This window comes from Saccostrea echinata, unplaced genomic scaffold (assembly GCF_033153115.1).
Source record: "Saccostrea echinata isolate AGI-Se365-2 ecotype Australia unplaced genomic scaffold, CSIRO_AGI_Sech_v1 ptg000025l, whole genome shotgun sequence".
NCBI classification, from domain to species: Eukaryota; Metazoa; Mollusca; class Bivalvia; order Ostreida; family Ostreidae; genus Saccostrea; species Saccostrea echinata.
Window position 1 is genome coordinate 4,815,906 of NW_026889774.1, and position 19,756 is coordinate 4,835,661.

Sequence of the window (19,756 nt, forward strand, 5' to 3'; positions counted from 1 at the left end):
AAATTTCATAGTATCAGTAGTTCACTATTTGTAAACATTAACAATAATATTAAATAAATGTTACGCTCACTGTGGCTTTGACTGAGTTACTGTCACATCTTCATAATTAAACGAGAATATTCCCTTCCGTAAATATTGCTATATATATCTGAACTGTTACCAATTAATCTTTCTTTGGTGAAAGAAAACCTCAGGGATGGAGAATAGGCCCGTACGTAATTTAGTTGGAGGGGGTAGGGGGGGGGGGGTGAGCACAACCAAACAACATTTTTCAGTTTCACGTTGGGGGTGGCTACAAACCAAAAAATTTTTAATAAGCAAAAGAAAAATACATTATCAGAGGTTATTATTGAGGGGGCCCAAAAGCAAAAGAAAAATAGATCATCAGAGGTTATTATTGAGGGGGCCCAAGCATAAAGGAGCAATGTTTTCTATAGTATACCTAAATTTCAGCAAAATTACAGGGGGCCTGCCCCCCCCCCCCCCCCCGTTCCTTCAGCCATGTTTTGTATCAAATCTGCTTCACCCTGATTCAGATTTTTTTTACAGCATATATATTCTATTAGCAGAGGATCACATTATATTAATAAACAATTATTAAATTACAGCTATTTTTTTTCTTACAGGGTCTGTTTCATTTATACTATATCATGATGATCATGTCCTGCATGATGTTTACAGAAAGTTTAATTTAAATTCTTAAGCTCGAAATAGCTGCGTCAACTTGCGAGACCATTTTTTTCTACGTTCGGCCTAATCTTTAAATATTCAATTTGTTTGTGGACTTGCATAAAAGAATTAAAAAATATAGGGGCCTATCATTTAACTTTATTTCGAATTTCCTTCAGGATTTTATATACCGAACTATAGTCTAACGATTATTTAAAATCATACTTTTTCTCTTGAAAGCTAAATTACTAGGCAAAAAAAAAAAAAAAACAAAACAAAAAAAAACAACGAATGTTTGTCTTGTGTATTCTTAATTACAACTTATTACTGTATCATTTTAGTTACTTACCCAAATTTCTCAACATCCATGGTGTTCAGAGGTCATTTTCTGAAAACTGAAGGGGCATTCCGATGGCATTCGGAACAAGTGACGGAAAGCACTTGCTAAGAATTCAAAACATGGTTCATAAATTTACAATATTTTTCCTTTTTAGGTTTTTAACATAAAACATGGAAAACTAAGTTAAAGAAACACTCATTTGAACAAATCAAAAGCGGAAAAAATATATATGCTAGATTTTTTGTTTAATTGCATGTTTTTCATGGTCTCCAAAATGCAGAAAAATTATCCTTTGAAATTATACGTAGGTTATAAATTCTTTCCTTTTTTAGGGAAGATGATAGAAATTAGACAACTTTTGAATGTTAAATAACAGAGTTAAAGATTAATAATATTTAATGGCAGACTGTTTATTTATCTATAAAAAGACATTTGCAATACTGATGAGGTCAAAATAATAGGGAGACCGAAAAAGGTCGCCTTAATCCAGTGGTCTCCCCAAGCCAGAAAATATATCCTCCATGGTCTCCTAAAGCCATATGTCATATATATATATATATATATATATATATATATATATATATATACCGTAAGTTTTGGGGTATAGGTCGATACTTTTTTTCTCAGAACCGTTGGGGTCGCCCAATTTAACGAATCGACCTTTCTAAGGCTCAAGTTTATGAAAAATGCCCCCAAATTAGTGAAATTTACGTCAATTTCAAAACAAATCTGTGCCATTTTCGTAACTTTTTTAATTATTTTACCGAGAAAAAAGTACTAAACAATAAAGAATTAAATATCTTCCATTGATTTCTTACAAAATAAGTTCCATTAAATATCCGTCGATGTACAAAAAAAAAACACATTATATCATCTAGTAAATAATGTCTCAACGTATATTTACAACATGCTGTGTCCATCTTGTGAAGTTGGAAGTCGCAATCGCTTACTAAAAATAAAACCGCAACCGTATCAAAGTTTAAAATACGGAAGCGTTTTCACAATCGCAGTTGTAATCTTTTTTTTTCCATTTATTTGTAACAATTAATTGAAATAGTATACCTAAATATTTTTTCATTGTCTTGTGATATTTATTTAAATGTAAAATACGTGAAATAAATTGTTGCCAGTAAATTCCTAAAATTATTTACCAAATATACCGCTTGTCATAACTATTTTGTTTTATATCCCAGGGGGTACACTGAATTATACAAAGATTGGCTTCTAATAGAATTTTAATTGTCTGACAGATAAAGGGATATATACTGTGTACACATAGGTGTTAACACCTGTGTTGGTTAAAACACCTGCGGGGCATGATTAACAGATCCACGTGCCGTTACAGGGGTATTAGTGCTATACATCATTGAACAAACAAAACTGTGAAATTCATAATGACTGTTAAATTGCGAATGTACTCTCAATTAAATTTATTTTTTCAGCAATATCTCAAGCAAAATTATAGCATATTAATATAACTAATTTCAATTGTTCACTGTTACATGTACTGGTAATAGTCATTTGCGTGTTTAAGCAAATCCCTGGACAAGAAATATAAAAATGGCGGTCATCGAAGTTAATATTGTACCCCGGTAAATAACGTCGGAATAAAAGAATGTGTCCAAGATGTTCTAAAATGGAAATGATTATTGTTTGATTTCGGGTATTTCCCTAATAATAGCTGTTGTATACTACCGTATTTATGTGTTTAAGGACAGAGTCAAACTACGACGGCATTGAACAGGCAAGTTGGAGAAAATACGTTATATCACAATTAAAGGAAATTTTAACTATGTTTGTATAAAACACTATTAAAATGCTGTACTCATAAAAATACCAGTTTATTTTCTCAATACGTTAATATCACGGGTTAAGTTAAAGAGGTTTACATGTTCTGATACGTAGTATATACGTAAGAATCTCTAGAAAATCGATAAACAAAGCCTCGTCCTATCTTCCGGATTCGTCCTATCTAAGGATTTTTTAAAAATTTCGGCTGAAAATGAGCCTTTCGACCTATATACCCCATCGACCTATACCCCCAAAATTACGGTATATATATATATATATATATATATATATATACTTCAAGTTGGTCTTGAATTGCAATTGATGTTGTGTGGGAAACTTCACACATCAGCATACAGACTGAACACAGTTAAAGGGGGACAACTCAGGGTAAATCATACACTTATAGAGAGGACAAGAATGTGGATCATTTGTACTGAAGAGATCAGTTATATTTATTTAAGGTTATCATTCATTCGTTATCACTGTGAGGAAATCACTCTCTAAGTTCCTAAACTATCTCTGAAAAAAAAGTCACTCATTAAAAATCCCTTAAATCTTTGTATGACAGTAATTAGAGTAATTATCAATCACAGTGATCAGGAAACTTTTATGAAGACAAGTTTTCAACATAGACTTCTCTGAAATATAATTTCTTTCATAAATTATCCCAAAAGGAACCTTGTTTGATTTACTCTGATTCATCAAAATACCCCCTCCCCCTCTGTATTTTTTTTTCACCTCAGTACTTTATTATTTTTTTCTTTTGTTTCAGGGAAGATACAGATTTTCTGTATTGTTTTTAAAGTTTTAGGGTTAATCATTTCTCTAATACTCTTTTTAAACTGAAAGATTTTTACAGCAATAAATATTAAATCTGTTAGTTGTCCTCTGTATAATAAAAACATCAATGAATTGCTAAAACTGATTTTTTATAATCTATGTCAATGTGTTACATGTACATAATTCCAAAAATAAATTGGCAAATTTTTTGGGGTCTCAATTTCAGGCCCTGGAGGGCTATAAACAATGTTGGAAATGTTTTGTAGTGGAAGTAGTTAAAGAATATGATGGAAACATATTGTTAGCAATATTTTGAGATGGCAGCTAAATTAAATATACACTCTTTCCAGTAGATGGATCTGTAGCTGTCTGATTGACCATCCCAATTTTTTTTCAAACCAGCAAACTACAGATCTGCAGCTAGAACAGGAGTTGCAAATTTGTTTGATCATATATGATAAAAACTCACAATACTTCATTATATGAAGACAGTTTCAGAACTTTTTTATCACCCCTCATACATGTATTAAATACAAATTTGAACTTCCCTCAGAAGGTCAGGAAACAATCGTCAAAATACAAACTGATTTGGATATTTTAAGACATCCATACATACACCTGAATTATATTTAGGTAACTTTGCTTCTTTGACATACTAATCAATTTGAAACCATAATATGCATTACCATTGCATGCATACATGATATTTATAGAAATTCATTTTATTAGAAAATTCTTATGTATTGGTAAATTCTTAGCAAACCTTCTCAACTTCTGACAAGTATATAAATAGTACAGATATATGCAGCTTAAACATATTAAAAATATTCTTCAAACAACACCATAAAAATTTATTATGCAATTCCAGCTTTCAATTCATACAGTACATGTATATAAGTACAATACTTAAATTATAATCATGATCAAATTCTTGCCTGTATGTACACAAATTCAAAATTTCATATAACACAAATAGTAACGAATTCGTTGAGATATGTTTGTTCTTTGCCTTTTGCTTTCAGTACAAGCTCAAAATGAGCTAGAAACAGACATTAATAATGTGATCGTCTCCTATCAGGCCGTATTGGCGCTGTCTACTGAGCCCCTCAGGTGTGAGGAGAGCTCACATCTCGTGTCCAAGTCTGATTTCCAAGTATTTTTATAGAATTGTGTGTCCTAATTAATACTTGAAAGGTTAGTTTATGCATTGTGTGCCATCCTGACATCATTAGAGTGCTTCTGATGCCTGAGTTCTAGATTTCTTGGCTGTTTTGTGTCATAGCATTGTAAAGTATCCTGTATGTGCTTTGATTTGACCAAAAAGAAAAAAAAAATTGGACCGCTCCAAGATAGAAATTGATACAACTGTTAAGGGAAAAGCATTGGCTGTGAAAGAGTATTTTTGCTAAAATCATTTAGATTTAAAAAAGAAAACAGATCATTTTGCTTGAATTCTGTAATGTTTTAATAATTTTATGTATTTTGCTGCATTTATCATGTTTATATTGTTTGATTGTAAATTTGCTTTGAGTGCTGAAGCTGCATTGAGAATCATGCAGGGACAGTGAGTTAAATACTTATTGTTCTAATACACAAACAACAACAACAACAAAAACCCAAACGAACCAAAAAACAAAAAAAAAAAAAAAACAGCACTATGAATCTTTTATCTTTCTTGTAGATGTAAAGAAAGTTAAAATGTGTTTTCAAACTTGATTTTATTCCTAAAATTGAAAAAGAAAGAAAAAAAAAACAAAGCCAAAGTACACGTAATGATGAAATGTATTCTACTCTAAAGGTCTTGCATGGTTTGATTGATACACACAAAAATTAATCTTCACCTACTGCTGTTAAATTGTATAATATGCTTTTTAACAGAGGTCCAAATTCATGCCCTGTTGGCAAATCATATTATTTGAGACAGATTTATGAGATAGACCACTGTTCATTATCTTTACTTTTTGCATTACAAAGCCAGTTGTTCAGTGACTTAATCTTTTCATATTTATCATAAGGTCATAAAAGCCCCCCCCCCCCCCCCCAAAAAAAAAAAAAAATTAATAAAAAAAAAAATAGATGAATAAAAAAATAAAAATAATAATAGGATTGTGTAATTTGTTTTCTAGTGAGCAGGTGAAAGTTCAAGGTCATAGAGTCAGGTACCTTTTTCCTCTGCAAAACTCAAGCAAATAGCAGTATGTGAGCACTAAATCAAATCCATAACTCTAACAGTTCTAAAATACAGATTGTAATGGGAAAATGGGCAAAATGATCTGTAAGTGTTTTGCTTTGCTGGTGATTAAAAATAATCAAGATTTAAAGACTTCATATTTTAGAAAATACTCATTAATTTCAATTTTGCATAATGTTGTTTGCAACTTGTTGGAGTAAACAAGGCCTTTTATGTTAGTACAGAGCAGGTATTAAAGGATGCTTTGCAAAGTTAAATAATTTTTTTTCACCTTATGAGCCCTCTTTGAAATTGCATGCACTCACTGCATCATTCCTGCATCTTCAGTCTTTTTTTTTTAAATTCAGTATTGAAGTTTATATATCATTAATTATTTTCAAATGGTGAGCTTTAAACCTGAGATGGATTGTTAACAGCTGGTTAATGTGCTCATGTTTATAAAGTTTGTTTTTTGGAAAATTATACCAGTAACTTTTAATCAAACTAAAATTTACCTTTTTCTCCCATTAGGTAAACTCTAGAACATAAAGTAGTTCACATTCCAAGTTCTACCCTTCATCTGAGAGCCTAACATACTTGTTCTGTAAATACAGCCCTTTGAAAGCATATCCATATCAAAAAGAACCAGTCCTATCTTTAAAACTACATTTTGAAAGATAAATTTTATTTATTATGGGAGAGTACATTCACAAATGTTTGACTATAGCATAGATTTGTTATTAAAGAAAAAACAAAGAAACAAATACTATATTTTTTGTCTTTTAAAGTGGGAGAAAAGTTTTTGCTGCATGTCAATTCAATTTTATGACTATTATTTGTACATGTACCACCATTATAATTTATAATATATTTTTTTAATTTTTTTTTAAAAATTTTCTGATTTCTTGATTCTTTTCTAGATACATTGTGGGAAATAAACAATTATGAAATTCCCCCTGCTCAAAACCCCCATTTTATGCAAGTAAAGGAAAACAACAATGGATTGGTCTGCTCCAAGATTTCCAGACACCCTAATGCTAATGTACCTGTTAAATGTATGGGCTTGCTTTCCCATTATATATAAGTAAGTCAGGCTGTTGTAAATTGTTCACAGTCAAATTGCTATCTATACAAATTTTGATAATTTTTTCATGCAACATGTGTTTTGCAGCACATGTGTTAGTTGTAAAAGATGACGTGATATAATACTGAAAATTTCCAGAGATCATTGAAATCATGGTAGCTCAGTTGAAATTTAAAATAAATAAAATTGAAATGTTGAAGAACCAGTACAGTTAGTTTATCTTTGGCCCAAAGAAGGGAAGATCCATGGTATCAATGTTGACAATATTTTCGCGATCTTGAGATATAACATGGGAACATAATAAGAAATGCTCGTTCGACCATTGTCCTGAAACTATAGTATTAAAGTAGCACACATTACCATGATTACAAACCAAACAGATTTGTTATGTTTGTGCAAAATCAAAAGATGCAGAAATTTTAATATAAATTCAGACATAAATGATTATTTCTTGTGTTAGATATTCATATTTCGTATTCTTAGATATATAGAAATGCTTGCCCATACATTTGATAGTACATATAAAGTTGAAAGAGATGTCTAAAATCAATAAATGAATTTTTTTAAATTTTTTTTTCTTCAGATGTGGTTTCTTTACAAAACTCTGGCATTTCTGACACTCCATTAGTTAACAACAACAGTTATTTCCCTTCCATGACTGGGAGCAGTGTAGAAGAACATGAGAAAACAGTGTGGGCACAGCAAGGATATGACTCCCTGTTTATCCATTCGGTCATCAGTGAATTCCATGGATCTTAAGGTGGCTGATCTTAAAAACAAACACAAGCAGGGATCATATTATTTGTTTTTGCCCAAATTACTAGTTCATCAATGTATCTTTCTAAATAGCCTTGTTTCTTTTTTGTGATATTTGTTTTTTTGCGTATACATGCACATATATATATGTGTGACAACTGACAAATGTTGATGTGCATTTATATTTTGTCCATGACATGCAATTTTAAGTATTTTTTTTTAAAAGAATCTCAATCCCTTTTTTCTTCTTTGGTTTGATTTCATAAAATGCTTAACAAAATTTGTTAAATTATTGTCTTGCATTCTTTTGAAGATTCATTGGGAAAAAAAATAATTGAGGCATCACCTGGTACATTTGTACAATTCTGAGCATTTTTTCCCCTTCAACTACACTTAAAATTCTTTTTTATGGGTGAGGAAAAAGAAACAATGCATTGTCACTTGGGTTTGCTATTAAAGACTTGTCAATGTTGGAATTCACTATCAAAGGCTTGTAGTAATTTTTATGAAAAAATAGGCCTGACACTAAAATTGGCAAAAATCCACACATTGTACATTGAGATGCCATTCTTAAGCTGCTTCTTTTACCACTCTTTATGTTCGTGTACCTTGTACATTATTGTTTTTATTAGATTTGTTTTTTTTTATTTCTATGAATGTATAGGCAGCGTTCTTTACAGACAATGAAGAACAAAATATTCCCATCAAGTTAAAACATTATTGAATTTGTTTCATTGCTATTGGTAAACTTCTACCATTTTTCATTGAGCTGAATTTACTGTTTCACTGAGTTGAATTTACATATCATTTGTTATTATAACTGCATGAATTACTGTAAGGTTCTCATCAAGGCTTCAAGCCAAAACTTAATTATCAGCAATCACTGTAATTTTTTCAGCCACTTTTATTGACACTGAAGTATCTCAATGGTTGTATAAAGGTAGCAAATTATGTATCATCTAGATATTCAATATATATATGTCCTATGGACAAAAAAATTGATTTTATACCCTCTCTCTGTGCTTTAAATGTTCTCTATAACATGATTGTATTTGAAATATCTTTAAGACTATTATTGAAGCAAGTGAATGTACATGTATAATCTGGAACTTGTAAAAGAAAAAAAAGAAAAATACGGAGGAATGATACTTATATTACCGGATCTTTATAAAAGGTCAATAACTCCAGTCCATTAAAGGTAATCAAATCATGTATCTATTTTTTCTTTTTTACCAAGATAAACAGCTATATTGGAGGTTTTGCTTTTTATTTGTACATTTTAATTAGATGTTATTGTTATTTGCCAAAATTTTTTTTAGTTGGATTTTTATTGATTTTTATTGATTCATATTTCCAGTTTTTATTTGAGTTCTGATTTACCAAGAATTTTCAAAATCGTCCCTCATAACTTGACTTAAAGATCTGAAGAATAGATAGAAATACATATATACATGTTCTTGCTGTTTTATACTTCTGAATGCAATTATTTTAATAATAATAGCTATTGCTATTTCTGTCATCACTGTCTCAGAGTTTTGAATGTCAGAAATTATTTTTCCTCCTTAATATGTTATTTTATTGGTTGGTGCTGTTAATTAACAGATGTATCTGTTCGTTAAAATTTTAATTACTGAGTGAATTTTTGTGTGTTCAGTGATTATTTTTCTGAGAGTGTTTGTTAACATCGGACCACCGTTTGATTAGGTTTGCAAAGATTTTCATGAATTGTCCAAAACTTATTTGATCAAAGTTTTTTGAAAGTTTTGTATTTTTATTGTGGATGATAAGTGCAATGAAACTTCTATAGAGAAATACCAGAGTTCTCTTTTTTATTCCAGTGATAATGTTGTTCCTAGAGAGTTTGAAGGTGCTGCGGCACATTAAGGGGCTCTTGATTTTTGACACACAGTCACTGAAGTGAGAGAATTGAAATTTGGTTGGAGAGTTAAATATCCCCTTCCCTTAGGCTTACCTCCACTGATAATCGCCAAACTAGTATTCACCTGCTCCAATATACACAAAGTGCGACATAAAGATACTTTTCTTTATGGAGTGTGTGTACTAGTATGTTTATGGAATTCCGATGGAATATAAATACTGTGAATTAATTAATAAAACAAGGACACCGCATAGTTAAGCATCCCCTGCAAAAGAGCACAAATTATGCTTGCGTAAGTTACGTTACATGTACGCGCGCACTCACCCACACACACGCGAGTTATATATCCCCTCCAACTTCGTTTCGAGGGGATAATAAAGATTATTGAAAAACAATGGGACACCAGTTTCTGACCTTTTACTCTATTTGCATACCAGTACTTATCTGTAGGTAGTTTGTATCATCGAATGGAATACAAACCTCCACCTGTCAAGTTGAGAAAGCTTTTACTTGATTGTACTCGATAGGAAACGCGGAAACACAGAAACGCGGCTCATCCCAACGACCTAGCTAGGAATCTGGATATAAGCGAAACAGTAGACAGTACTTTTGGATTTCTCCAAAGCCTTCAACAAGGTTCCCCATCAACGACTTCTGTTGAAACTACACCATTATGGAATTTGAAACAAAACTGATTGGATGGCAAGTTTCTCCTAAACCGCACTCGCTGTGTTGTTCTTGATGGCCAGTCATCATCTGCCACAAAAGATTCTTCAGGTGTCCCACAGGGAACTGTCTTAGGTCCATTACTATTCCTAGTCTTCATAAACGACATGTCCCCTACAGTGACATCTACAAACAGACCTTTAGCCTCTTGTATCGAAGGATGACAAAAGAGGACCAAGAAATGCTACAGAAAAACCTATATTGAAACCATCTATATACAACACTGGGAGACCGTTGGTTAATGAGGAATAATTCGTACAAATGTGAGGTACTACGGGTAACCAATAGAAGATCTCCACTACTAACCAGCTACTCTATCCATAGTTAAGTCCTCAACATTGCTGATTCTGCAAAGTACTTTGGAGTGACATTGCAGAAAAACCTAAACTGGGACACACATGTGGATAGAATTACAAAGAAAGAAAATTCCACCCTGGCTTTCTTCGGAAGGAACATCAGCCAATGCCCAATAACCATCAAGGCACATTACCCCACATAAATGAGACCAACCCTGGAGTACGCCTCTAGCGTGTGGAACCCATCAACCAAACACATCATCACTAAGTTTGTGGCGGTACAACGTAGAGCAGCAAGATTTACTACTGGAAACTACCACCACACCAGTAGTGTAACATCCATGCTACAGCAACTCCAGTGGCAAACACTAGAAACATAGCACAAGATTGTATACAATCTAGTAGAATCCCAACTGATCAACACTTTAAGCGCACTTTACTGCGGACCAGAGGTCACACTTTGCGGTTCCTTGTACCACACGCAAAGACCACATTTCACCATTCGTCATTCTTCTCCCAAGAAATAAGGCTTTATAGAACCATCTTTCAGGAGAAATAGTGGAGGCCTAAGACCCAGCTGTCCGGCTCATTGAACATACGCGCACGTGTTTTATATTCTGTATTTAGAGATTTTACTTGCACTGTATATTACCCCCCCCCCCCCCTCACACACACACACACAAACGGTATCCAGCGAAACGCTTAAATGGTATACTGACATTTTAAAGGCATCTTCGCTAGCCAAGGGTTTCTGATACGCTACTCTCCTCATAAGCTTATGAGGAGAGTAGCGTATCAGAAACCCTTGGCTAGCGAAGATGTTTTAAAGGAAGAAGAATCGAATGTATATTATTAATATAGTATTTATGCGCAGAATCAGTCATCAGAAGTGATACGAAATCATTCAAAGTGAATGTTCTTTCAGACAACGTATGCAAGAAAAACAGTGAAAAAATTTACTAACAATTACACAATGTTACACGAATCTGAAATATACATTCTACAGGACCATATGACTCGAAGATTCTTGGTTTTAACTTTCAACTTCCAGCCAATCCTCAACTTCCAAAGATAGTAGTCTTGGACCCGGCGACCAAGGAATCCCCCACAATCAATTCCCAGAAATCCAAATAAAAGAACGTGATTCTCAATCCGTTAATTCGAGATAAATATATTTTGTAAATGAGTAATTCCGCTAGATTCGAACGGAAGATCATCTGTCTACGCAGTGTATTTCACCGGAAGTGCCAAAGTCCACTGTGCATTTTTGGATTGATTGATTGATTGATTGAATGTATATAAAGTGTTTTACGTCCCGTTCGAGAATTTTTCACTCATATAGAGACGTACGTCACCTGTGAAGGACTTCAAATTTAGACCTCTACTCAGGGCCATTGAGCAGTGAAGGGTCTTAATCGTGCCAACGCCTGTCGTGACAATTTCCCTTCAAAGTGCCAAGTGCTTGGTGAAGGAACATTTGGTACCTATTTTTTCATGTTTTTATCGACTTGGGTCAGTCGAAGCCGGAGTCTGAACCCACGACCTTCCGATCACGGAGCGAGCGCTCTATTCCGACTAATCTACCGTGACGGTACAGGTTGGGAAAGATCACATTAAGTGGTTGTCAGAGAGACGAGTTTATGGGTTTGATTCGGGAGACATACAAAGAAATTTTTTCAACAACGCAAAGATAATGAACTTGAGGCACTTTCTGAGAATGAATGGAAAATAATAGCAAAGATTGTTGATAGATTCTGTTTTTTGTGGCATCAGTCACGATCGTTATATTTCCTGTTTTTGTATCATGTCCATATATTTTATCATGACTGAAATCACAGAAGTTATTTGTAAAACAAACTATTTTTTTTTCGATATAATTTTGGATGAGATATCCATCTTTATCATTTTAACTTCCGTCGTGATAATTATTTTCTTAAAATTTCATTCTGAGACTGACAGACCTAATCAAACAAACAATTGAAATGATACGTTGTATATTTAGTATAAATATAATATTTTCCATTTCCGTAATAAAAGCAGTCGATCGATGAGTAATACACGTTTTTCGTATAAGTCAGCTGATAATTGAAAATTTGAACTTTATGACCAATTCAACCGAGATTTACTCTCATTACACTAAAGGCAATTTAGGACTTCTGGAATTAATTTACTACAATTATTCGCTTTAGACATAATGATATTAAACATATAAATATAGTCTAACTGATCATACCTCCCGCATTTCAGCGACATATTTTCCAAGAGTCAATCACCTTGATCATAATAATTCATTAAAAACGACGGGGACTTCATGCTGCATGTGGAATCCTTTTCTTTCGATATTATTCATGTAGAAACTGATTTAGCATTGAAGCGATAAGGATAATAGAATTGTAAATTGTCTGCGGGTTGTTACTCTTAGCTACCGTCCTGTGAAACATAGGAAAATAAAAGGTAAGTTTTTTCGCGTTGTTGGCAGATTTTAATACAAGTTTTTTTTTATTTGGTACACTGAAGAAAAAATCAAATCATTTAAATTTTAAACGTTGTGATTTTTCTAATAATGTTGAGAAATTGATGCTAATGAATAAATGCTAGTTTAATGGAAATTGTTAATTGTACATTTCATTCAAAAATAAATTTCCAGTAAGTTAGTTCAAATGTTCTGACAATAAGATATGATATGTATAATAAAATATTTTTCATATAAAAATCATTTTTTGCATCAAGAGTTCGATGTTGGGGAAATCCTGTTGAAAAACACAAAAAAGTTTAACAATTGCAACTTTGGTGAAAACAATAAACTGGTTGAAGGTATTGGAAAAAAAACCCCACTTATTATAGATGTGTGTGTGTGAATGTGTACATACTAAATCAATGGAACGCAAAATTCGAGGGGAAAAACTAAGCAAAGCATAGTTTAACAATTTATAAATTAAATATATCCATTGAAAAAAACATATATGTGAAAATATAGCTGGATAAATAGCGAAAAAAAAAAGGATTTCTGAGAAAATAGATAATACAGTTGTAATTTTGTCGCAAAGCTGGCTTTTGGCCCATCTATACGCTTATATCATATCGATAAGCTTAGTAAAAAAGTGTTGCAATTCTTCTTTTAGTTTTCCCTTAAGTTGTAGCAACTATTACAGGCAATTAAGGTAATCGAAAACAATGTTTATTTTCCCCCATATATAACAATATATACTATACAATAAAGAATTATATCCGGAAACTTAAATGAAATGTAGATCAGTCACACCGCAAAAAGATTTTGTGCTTTTTAAATATATGTAGGTTTTTTCTAATGTTATGTAAAACTGTCTTCTTGACAGAATTATTTTGATATGAACATTAAGAGCAAAGGATTTTCTTAAAAACTGTCATTTATAATTTTTGTTTCAAAGAGGCATATACATGTACAAAAACTATAACTATAACATATATATGTTAAAATGGATTGGTCAAGTCGTTAAGCAGGTCCACCTAATATCGCGATTTTTTTAATGGGTTTAAATCAGGAAATGGCCTGGTATATATATATTTTTTTCTTCATAACATGAAACATTTATTTCTGATTACTGTTTTCAATAGGCGTACTTAATTGTTTCATTTTTGTTAAGTTTTGAAAGTGGCCCACATCTGACCTGAAACTGCTAAATTGAATGTCTTGGATATAGAATCCACAACGTACTTATGGGACACAATTTTATTTATTGAAAAAAAGTTGAATACATCTTTCAAAATACTGTTCAAGGGACATTGTACAATGTGCTTTTTATTGTTCTTCGCTAGCTTTCTTCTCATGCAATATCAGTATTAAAATTCCATTAACAGGCGGTTGTAATGTTCGATAAAAAAACCATCAATAAGTAAAATGTTATGTGTTTTGCCTAAATAAAGACAAACCCGTAAATAGTCGTCTACGAAGCTGTATCTATATTAAAAGATATCTGTTCAACACCCTTAAATACTTTTATTTTGAAAAAATATTCCAAATTTGGATTTTTGATTAAAATTATAAAACTTGATGGATTTGAGCAAGAAAACAAAAAAAAAAGGGGGGGGGGGGTCGGTTGACTTACTAGTACACAAGTAGAAGTCAATATTTACATTGTCCAATTGTATATTGATTTTTTAATAGAAAATATAACAATCAATGACATTTATGTCGACTCAATCAAGCTTTAATTTTTGTGCCTCAACTCTAGTATTCAAATCTAATTAAGTTATGAATACAGTTGTTTATTCACACGTATTAATATTACAAATCATGGTTATGAGAAGACGGTGATTAAATGTTGAATTGTGTGCATACCATTGTAAAATTCGGCTGAATACCATTACATTAATTACATGTATCTATAGCTCAAACATGACAAAAATTAATAAAATCTAATTATTTCATTGGAAATATATGTATGATATGAAAAATTATCTGATAAAACCTGAAACTTTTAGTGTTTTTTTTTCCTCATAAAAATAAAAAATTAAGACATTTTTATGTGTTCAATATATTCACTTTATATTTTTTTTTATACATGTATTAATATTGGTATAAAATGCTTAGACATAGATTATAATATCAATATGACACAAACATGTCTTTAAAGCCATTTTCCAATAACCGACATGCCATTAATCTTACCAACATCTAGATTTTAATTTCCAACACGTCATTTGACTTTGTTAAATCATAATAAATGGATGGTCTACAATCTGAAATCGATATCTATATAGGCTATAACAGACACAATAAATCATTAACGAAATATTTCATTTCAGCGGATTTATTCAGAGTGCAATGAGTTTATCTATGCAATACAAACCGAATTGCGGATGGATGCATTTAGAATAAAAGAAGCATTTTCAGAACAAAGAAGGCATGCAAGTTTATTTTCCCCATTGCCACATTTGTTGTCATTGTAAATTAAAGTATTTCAAAATCGTTTTCAGATGTGCTTCTATTCACACAAAGACGCCATTAGGAAAGGCTCTCTTAACTGGTGAGGAGGGTAGGTTGTCTTCTACGACACTTACAAAGCTTTCAATAGACTCGGGCATAACGGTATACTCTATAAGTTGAGAAAACTGGAATCTCGGCCTTGCCATCAATAAAATTGGTTTACGAGTTATTCAAGAAAAGATATTAAAAAGATTGTCAAGCGTAGTTCTAAACGATATACATGTATGTCAAACTGGGGTGACATTTAAGCCGATTTTACTCAGGGTCTATTCTTTGACCTTGACTCTAATGTTGCCAAGAAAATTGGAAATGTTAACATTGAGACAGCTTGGATCGTTACAGCTTTCTTGAATTTAATAAGAGGATTGGTAAATTTTTTATAACTAGGCGAAAAATCGCAAAGTCTATTCCCTAAAAAGGGTACATGACCTTGCACTCCCTTACCTTTCCTCTCAGATCACTAAAAGACATGGCGAATTGCAAAATTATCATCAGACAAGAACAAAGTTTCAAAGAGATAATGTGTAAAACAACAAACAAAAATTTTCCCTCTCATCTTTTTCTACAGGTAAAACAAATTTTCTAATTATCAAATAATAATTTCCCCTTTACCATGTTTACTTCTTGTGAAAACGCATTGCCGTTATCAATCCATTAAAGCGACAGTACGGCTGCAAAACGTGTGTTTTTCAGTCAAATTTACCCAATATATCATTATGAAATGAGGTATAAAGTTGATGTCAACAGTTTGAGAAACTGGAATTTTCTCTCTTCAAACAAAATTAACGTAATTAGAATCTGCCGGAAATCCAAGGCTTGTATAAACCGCAGCAATCTTGGATCTGTTTTATATACCACGTGAATTCTGAATGACACTTGCCTAAACTTTACAAGTTTACAATTATAATGGAATATGAGGTAAAAGCAATTCTCAAAAGCAAAGTATTATAACTTTTCCGATAAATTTTTAATCGTGAACTTTTTTATCTGCGTTCAGAGAAAGCAGAGAAAATTTTTTTTAAAGAATTAAAATTACAAATATTGACGTTTTGTGTATTGGTGTCCGAGAAGGGGAAAATAATCAAATCATGCGTTATCGCGACAAAACGTCAAAAATATTTCCAGGAGAGTTACATTTAAATTTGCACTTTAAATGGCAATAATATTTATATATCATAGGTGTTGAGTTTATATTGCTTTTTTCTTTGAAAGTGATGGAGATATGAGAAATGATAATATGTATCAACAAACCTGTCGAGGACAACCTTTGCGAACCTTGTATGCATGAATCTCGTCGAACACCCGTTTTTTCCTCTACCAACGATTATATTAATCCCCCAAGTAGAATTTGGTCAAGAAATTCGTTTTTTTAAAGCTCTATTTTCAGTTTTTTTCTTCTTGGTCGACTTTGTCAAGGTAGCAGGCCTACCGGGCTACCCCTCTTTTACCATGATGTTTTGTTTATGGTAAGTACGCATGCGTGAATGACATGGAATGTGGAGCCCCTAACATATTTATGGTCCATAAATAATTATTAACTCTAATGGAATAATCAAAGTTATTTAGTTATGAAACTTGTATTTTTCTGAAAGTTTATACATTTATGAGTAGTAAAAAAAAAATCCAAATCCTATCGGAAAATTTTATCAAGTCTGTTTTTTTTGTTGATGAGATGCGCCGTACTGTCTCTTTAATATTAAACCAGTAAGAAGCCAACTTTAAAGCCACCTGTTTAAAAAATATATATCTTAAGAACTGGACTCCTCCATCAATGTAACTTATGAACCAATGATATAATATAATATTTTACACACATTCACTTAATCTGTACAAACAATTTATGAAAATATAAACAATAAAATGTCTTTCTTTCTTTGTTAATACAGGGATAACGGTTGCAATCATTGCATCTATAACAAAGTACAATTAAAGCACGTACCCGAGGGTTTTCTTTTCTTTTCTTTTTTTTCAATGTCGCAACCGAAATCCAGACATTAACGAACAGAGAACGCACTTCACTGTGTCGTTTTAAGTTTACAGATGTAAAATTCGAAGATGACGAACAGTGATCTACCTCATAAATTCAGTAAACAAAACGAATCGTTAACAGGGCAAAAACACGGACCCCTAGAAACACCAGAGGTGGGGTGGGATAAGGTGCCTAGGAGGAGTAAGCTTCCCCCTGTTGACCGGTCACACCCGCTCAGAGCCCTATGTATTGAGCAGGTATACGGAGTACTCTGTACTCAAATTTAGTATAAAAGCAATGACCTAACACATGGTATCAGACATGTCAGACAAAATACGACTCAACCCAAACAAGGTCATTATAACAACTGTAGAATTTACGAAAAGTGACTTTAAACGAGGTTGTTGAAATCCTTGTAACATCAACTTATTTGTCAGTAGCTTGCCTCAAATTTAAAAATTGATCGTACTCAGAGCATGCTCTTGCGTATCGAATCAGTTGGGAGACATAAACACCATATGAAGGTGCTGTTAGAATATTACTACATAAAAAGGAAACATGACCGTAGGAACCCGGGGGGAGGGGGGGGCACGGGGGGCCGATATATAGATGACATATAGATGACTATAGAAAATTTAGCTACTTCTAGCTTGTGCCCCCTCAATAAAAACGTCTGATGACCTTTTTTTTTTTTTTTTTGCTTGTCAAGGAATTTTTGGTAGTTGATAGTGCCCCCAACTGAAAATGTATGGCTGTGCCCCCCCCCCCCCCAACTGAAATTGCTTCCTACGGGCCTGGGAAAGTTGACGATGGAAAAGCTGAAGTCATCTCATTTGTCATACAATTTGTTATAAGTTTAGTTATTATCGTCTATAGTTAATAAAAATCCAACTATGAAACAGATGTGACAGACTCTGTGTAGTGTCTTTCATTTCGAGTTCACTGGGATATATCGAGTCAACATATGAATTCAAGTAGCAATTGCTATTTAATAAAACTTCGTCGATATACCTAAATGTCGAGTTGAAGGCCACAGCAAGAGTTTATTTCTACTCATATAGAAATTTCTGAATAAATTCTGCTTCATAGGAATATAAAAACAGATCGGCTAATAAAGAAGCACAATTAGTGCCCATCGAAATTCATCGAAAGTTTTTTTTGGAAGACCTGGTCTCCAAAGACTACATAGATATTGTCAATGAATAACTCCAGTATCTTTTTGATATCAACTTCAGAGTACTTATACATGTATGTCGAATCGGAATGATTTTTAACAAAGTTATTTTGTAAATTACCAATCACAAGACATGAAAATTTTTGAGTTCCATTTTTATTGAGGAAGTAGTTGTCTATGATGTCAAAGTGCCTGCTCTTTAATTTATCCCGAGAAATGGTTGTATAAAGCGTAGAAAAGTCATATGTTTAATGCTTTTGATGTTTGAAAAGTTTTGAAAGTTTAAATTTTCCAAAAAACTGGAGTTTTCATAAGTAGAATCCACATTTGATTTATACCACTTCTTGAATATGTACAATGTTTGACGTTTCTCCTTGGTGAGGAGTAAGGATGGGGGCTTGGTTGAACATATATATACTGAATCCTATAACTGTTTGTTAGGATGTTTATGAAGTTTTGGAATCCAGTATAGGTACGGTAAATCAAACTCATTTCCATTGACACGAATGTTAAAAGAATTTAAAGGCTGAAAGGTGATTTTGAAGAATTTCATCTTTTGAAGGGGAACTCTGAGTATAGGCTAAGTTTCCCACAAGGAGCAAGTCTTGAAGAAGAGACTAAGAAGCGGGTGCATAAACATGTATTAAAATGACAGTCAAAATTATCCTATACAAAAAATATATCTATATTTCAAGCGGTTCATCGTCTCCTCTCTGCTTCTTAAAGATTTGTATTCATTAAGTTACACCTCAGAATATTTAAAATACGCAAAAAGTAATACAGAAACGTGTTTTTTTTAATGTTACCTGTGTTTTTCTTTTGGAAAACCATCAGAAATGTAAGTGTTAGTTTTACTTTTAGTCCCTTGAAGAGCAACTATTTAACAAAGTATTCATCACAATGACTAATATCTCTATTCATGGATTCTTTCCATGAATAGAGATTTTTTTTATTGCTAATTAATTTGCATTATTGCACTTTGTGTTTATCATTACATTATCGTAAATTATAATTAAGGTATTTACGAGGGTTGTTCAATAAATTATGTCTTCGGTGCTCGGAAAGAAACAAAAAACGCTATTCAATGATTTTGTCTTAATTATTTTCCTTAAATATGCTCCTTTAATTGAAACACATGTCTGTAATATATTTATCC

General features: G+C 32.4%; 1 protein-coding gene across 5 annotated transcripts in view; it reads left to right on the forward strand.

The window, feature by feature from the left end:
* Positions 1-9,402, forward strand: part of LOC133191899 (ankyrin repeat domain-containing protein 10-like) — a 62,745-nt gene extending 53,343 nt beyond the window's left edge. For 2 of the 5 annotated variants that reach the window (XM_061327646.1, XM_061327645.1), the window contains exon 5: positions 7,418-9,402. In XM_061327646.1, coding sequence (XP_061183630.1) covers positions 7,418-7,593 — 176 coding nt within the window. In that variant the 3' untranslated portion in view covers positions 7,594-9,402. Of the gene's footprint in view, positions 1-4,602; positions 4,775-6,670; positions 6,835-7,417 lie in introns of those variants that run through there. The other 3 variants (XM_061327648.1, XM_061327650.1, XM_061327647.1) reach the window with 3 other exon arrangements.
* Positions 9,403-19,756: the final 10,354 nt, after the last annotated feature.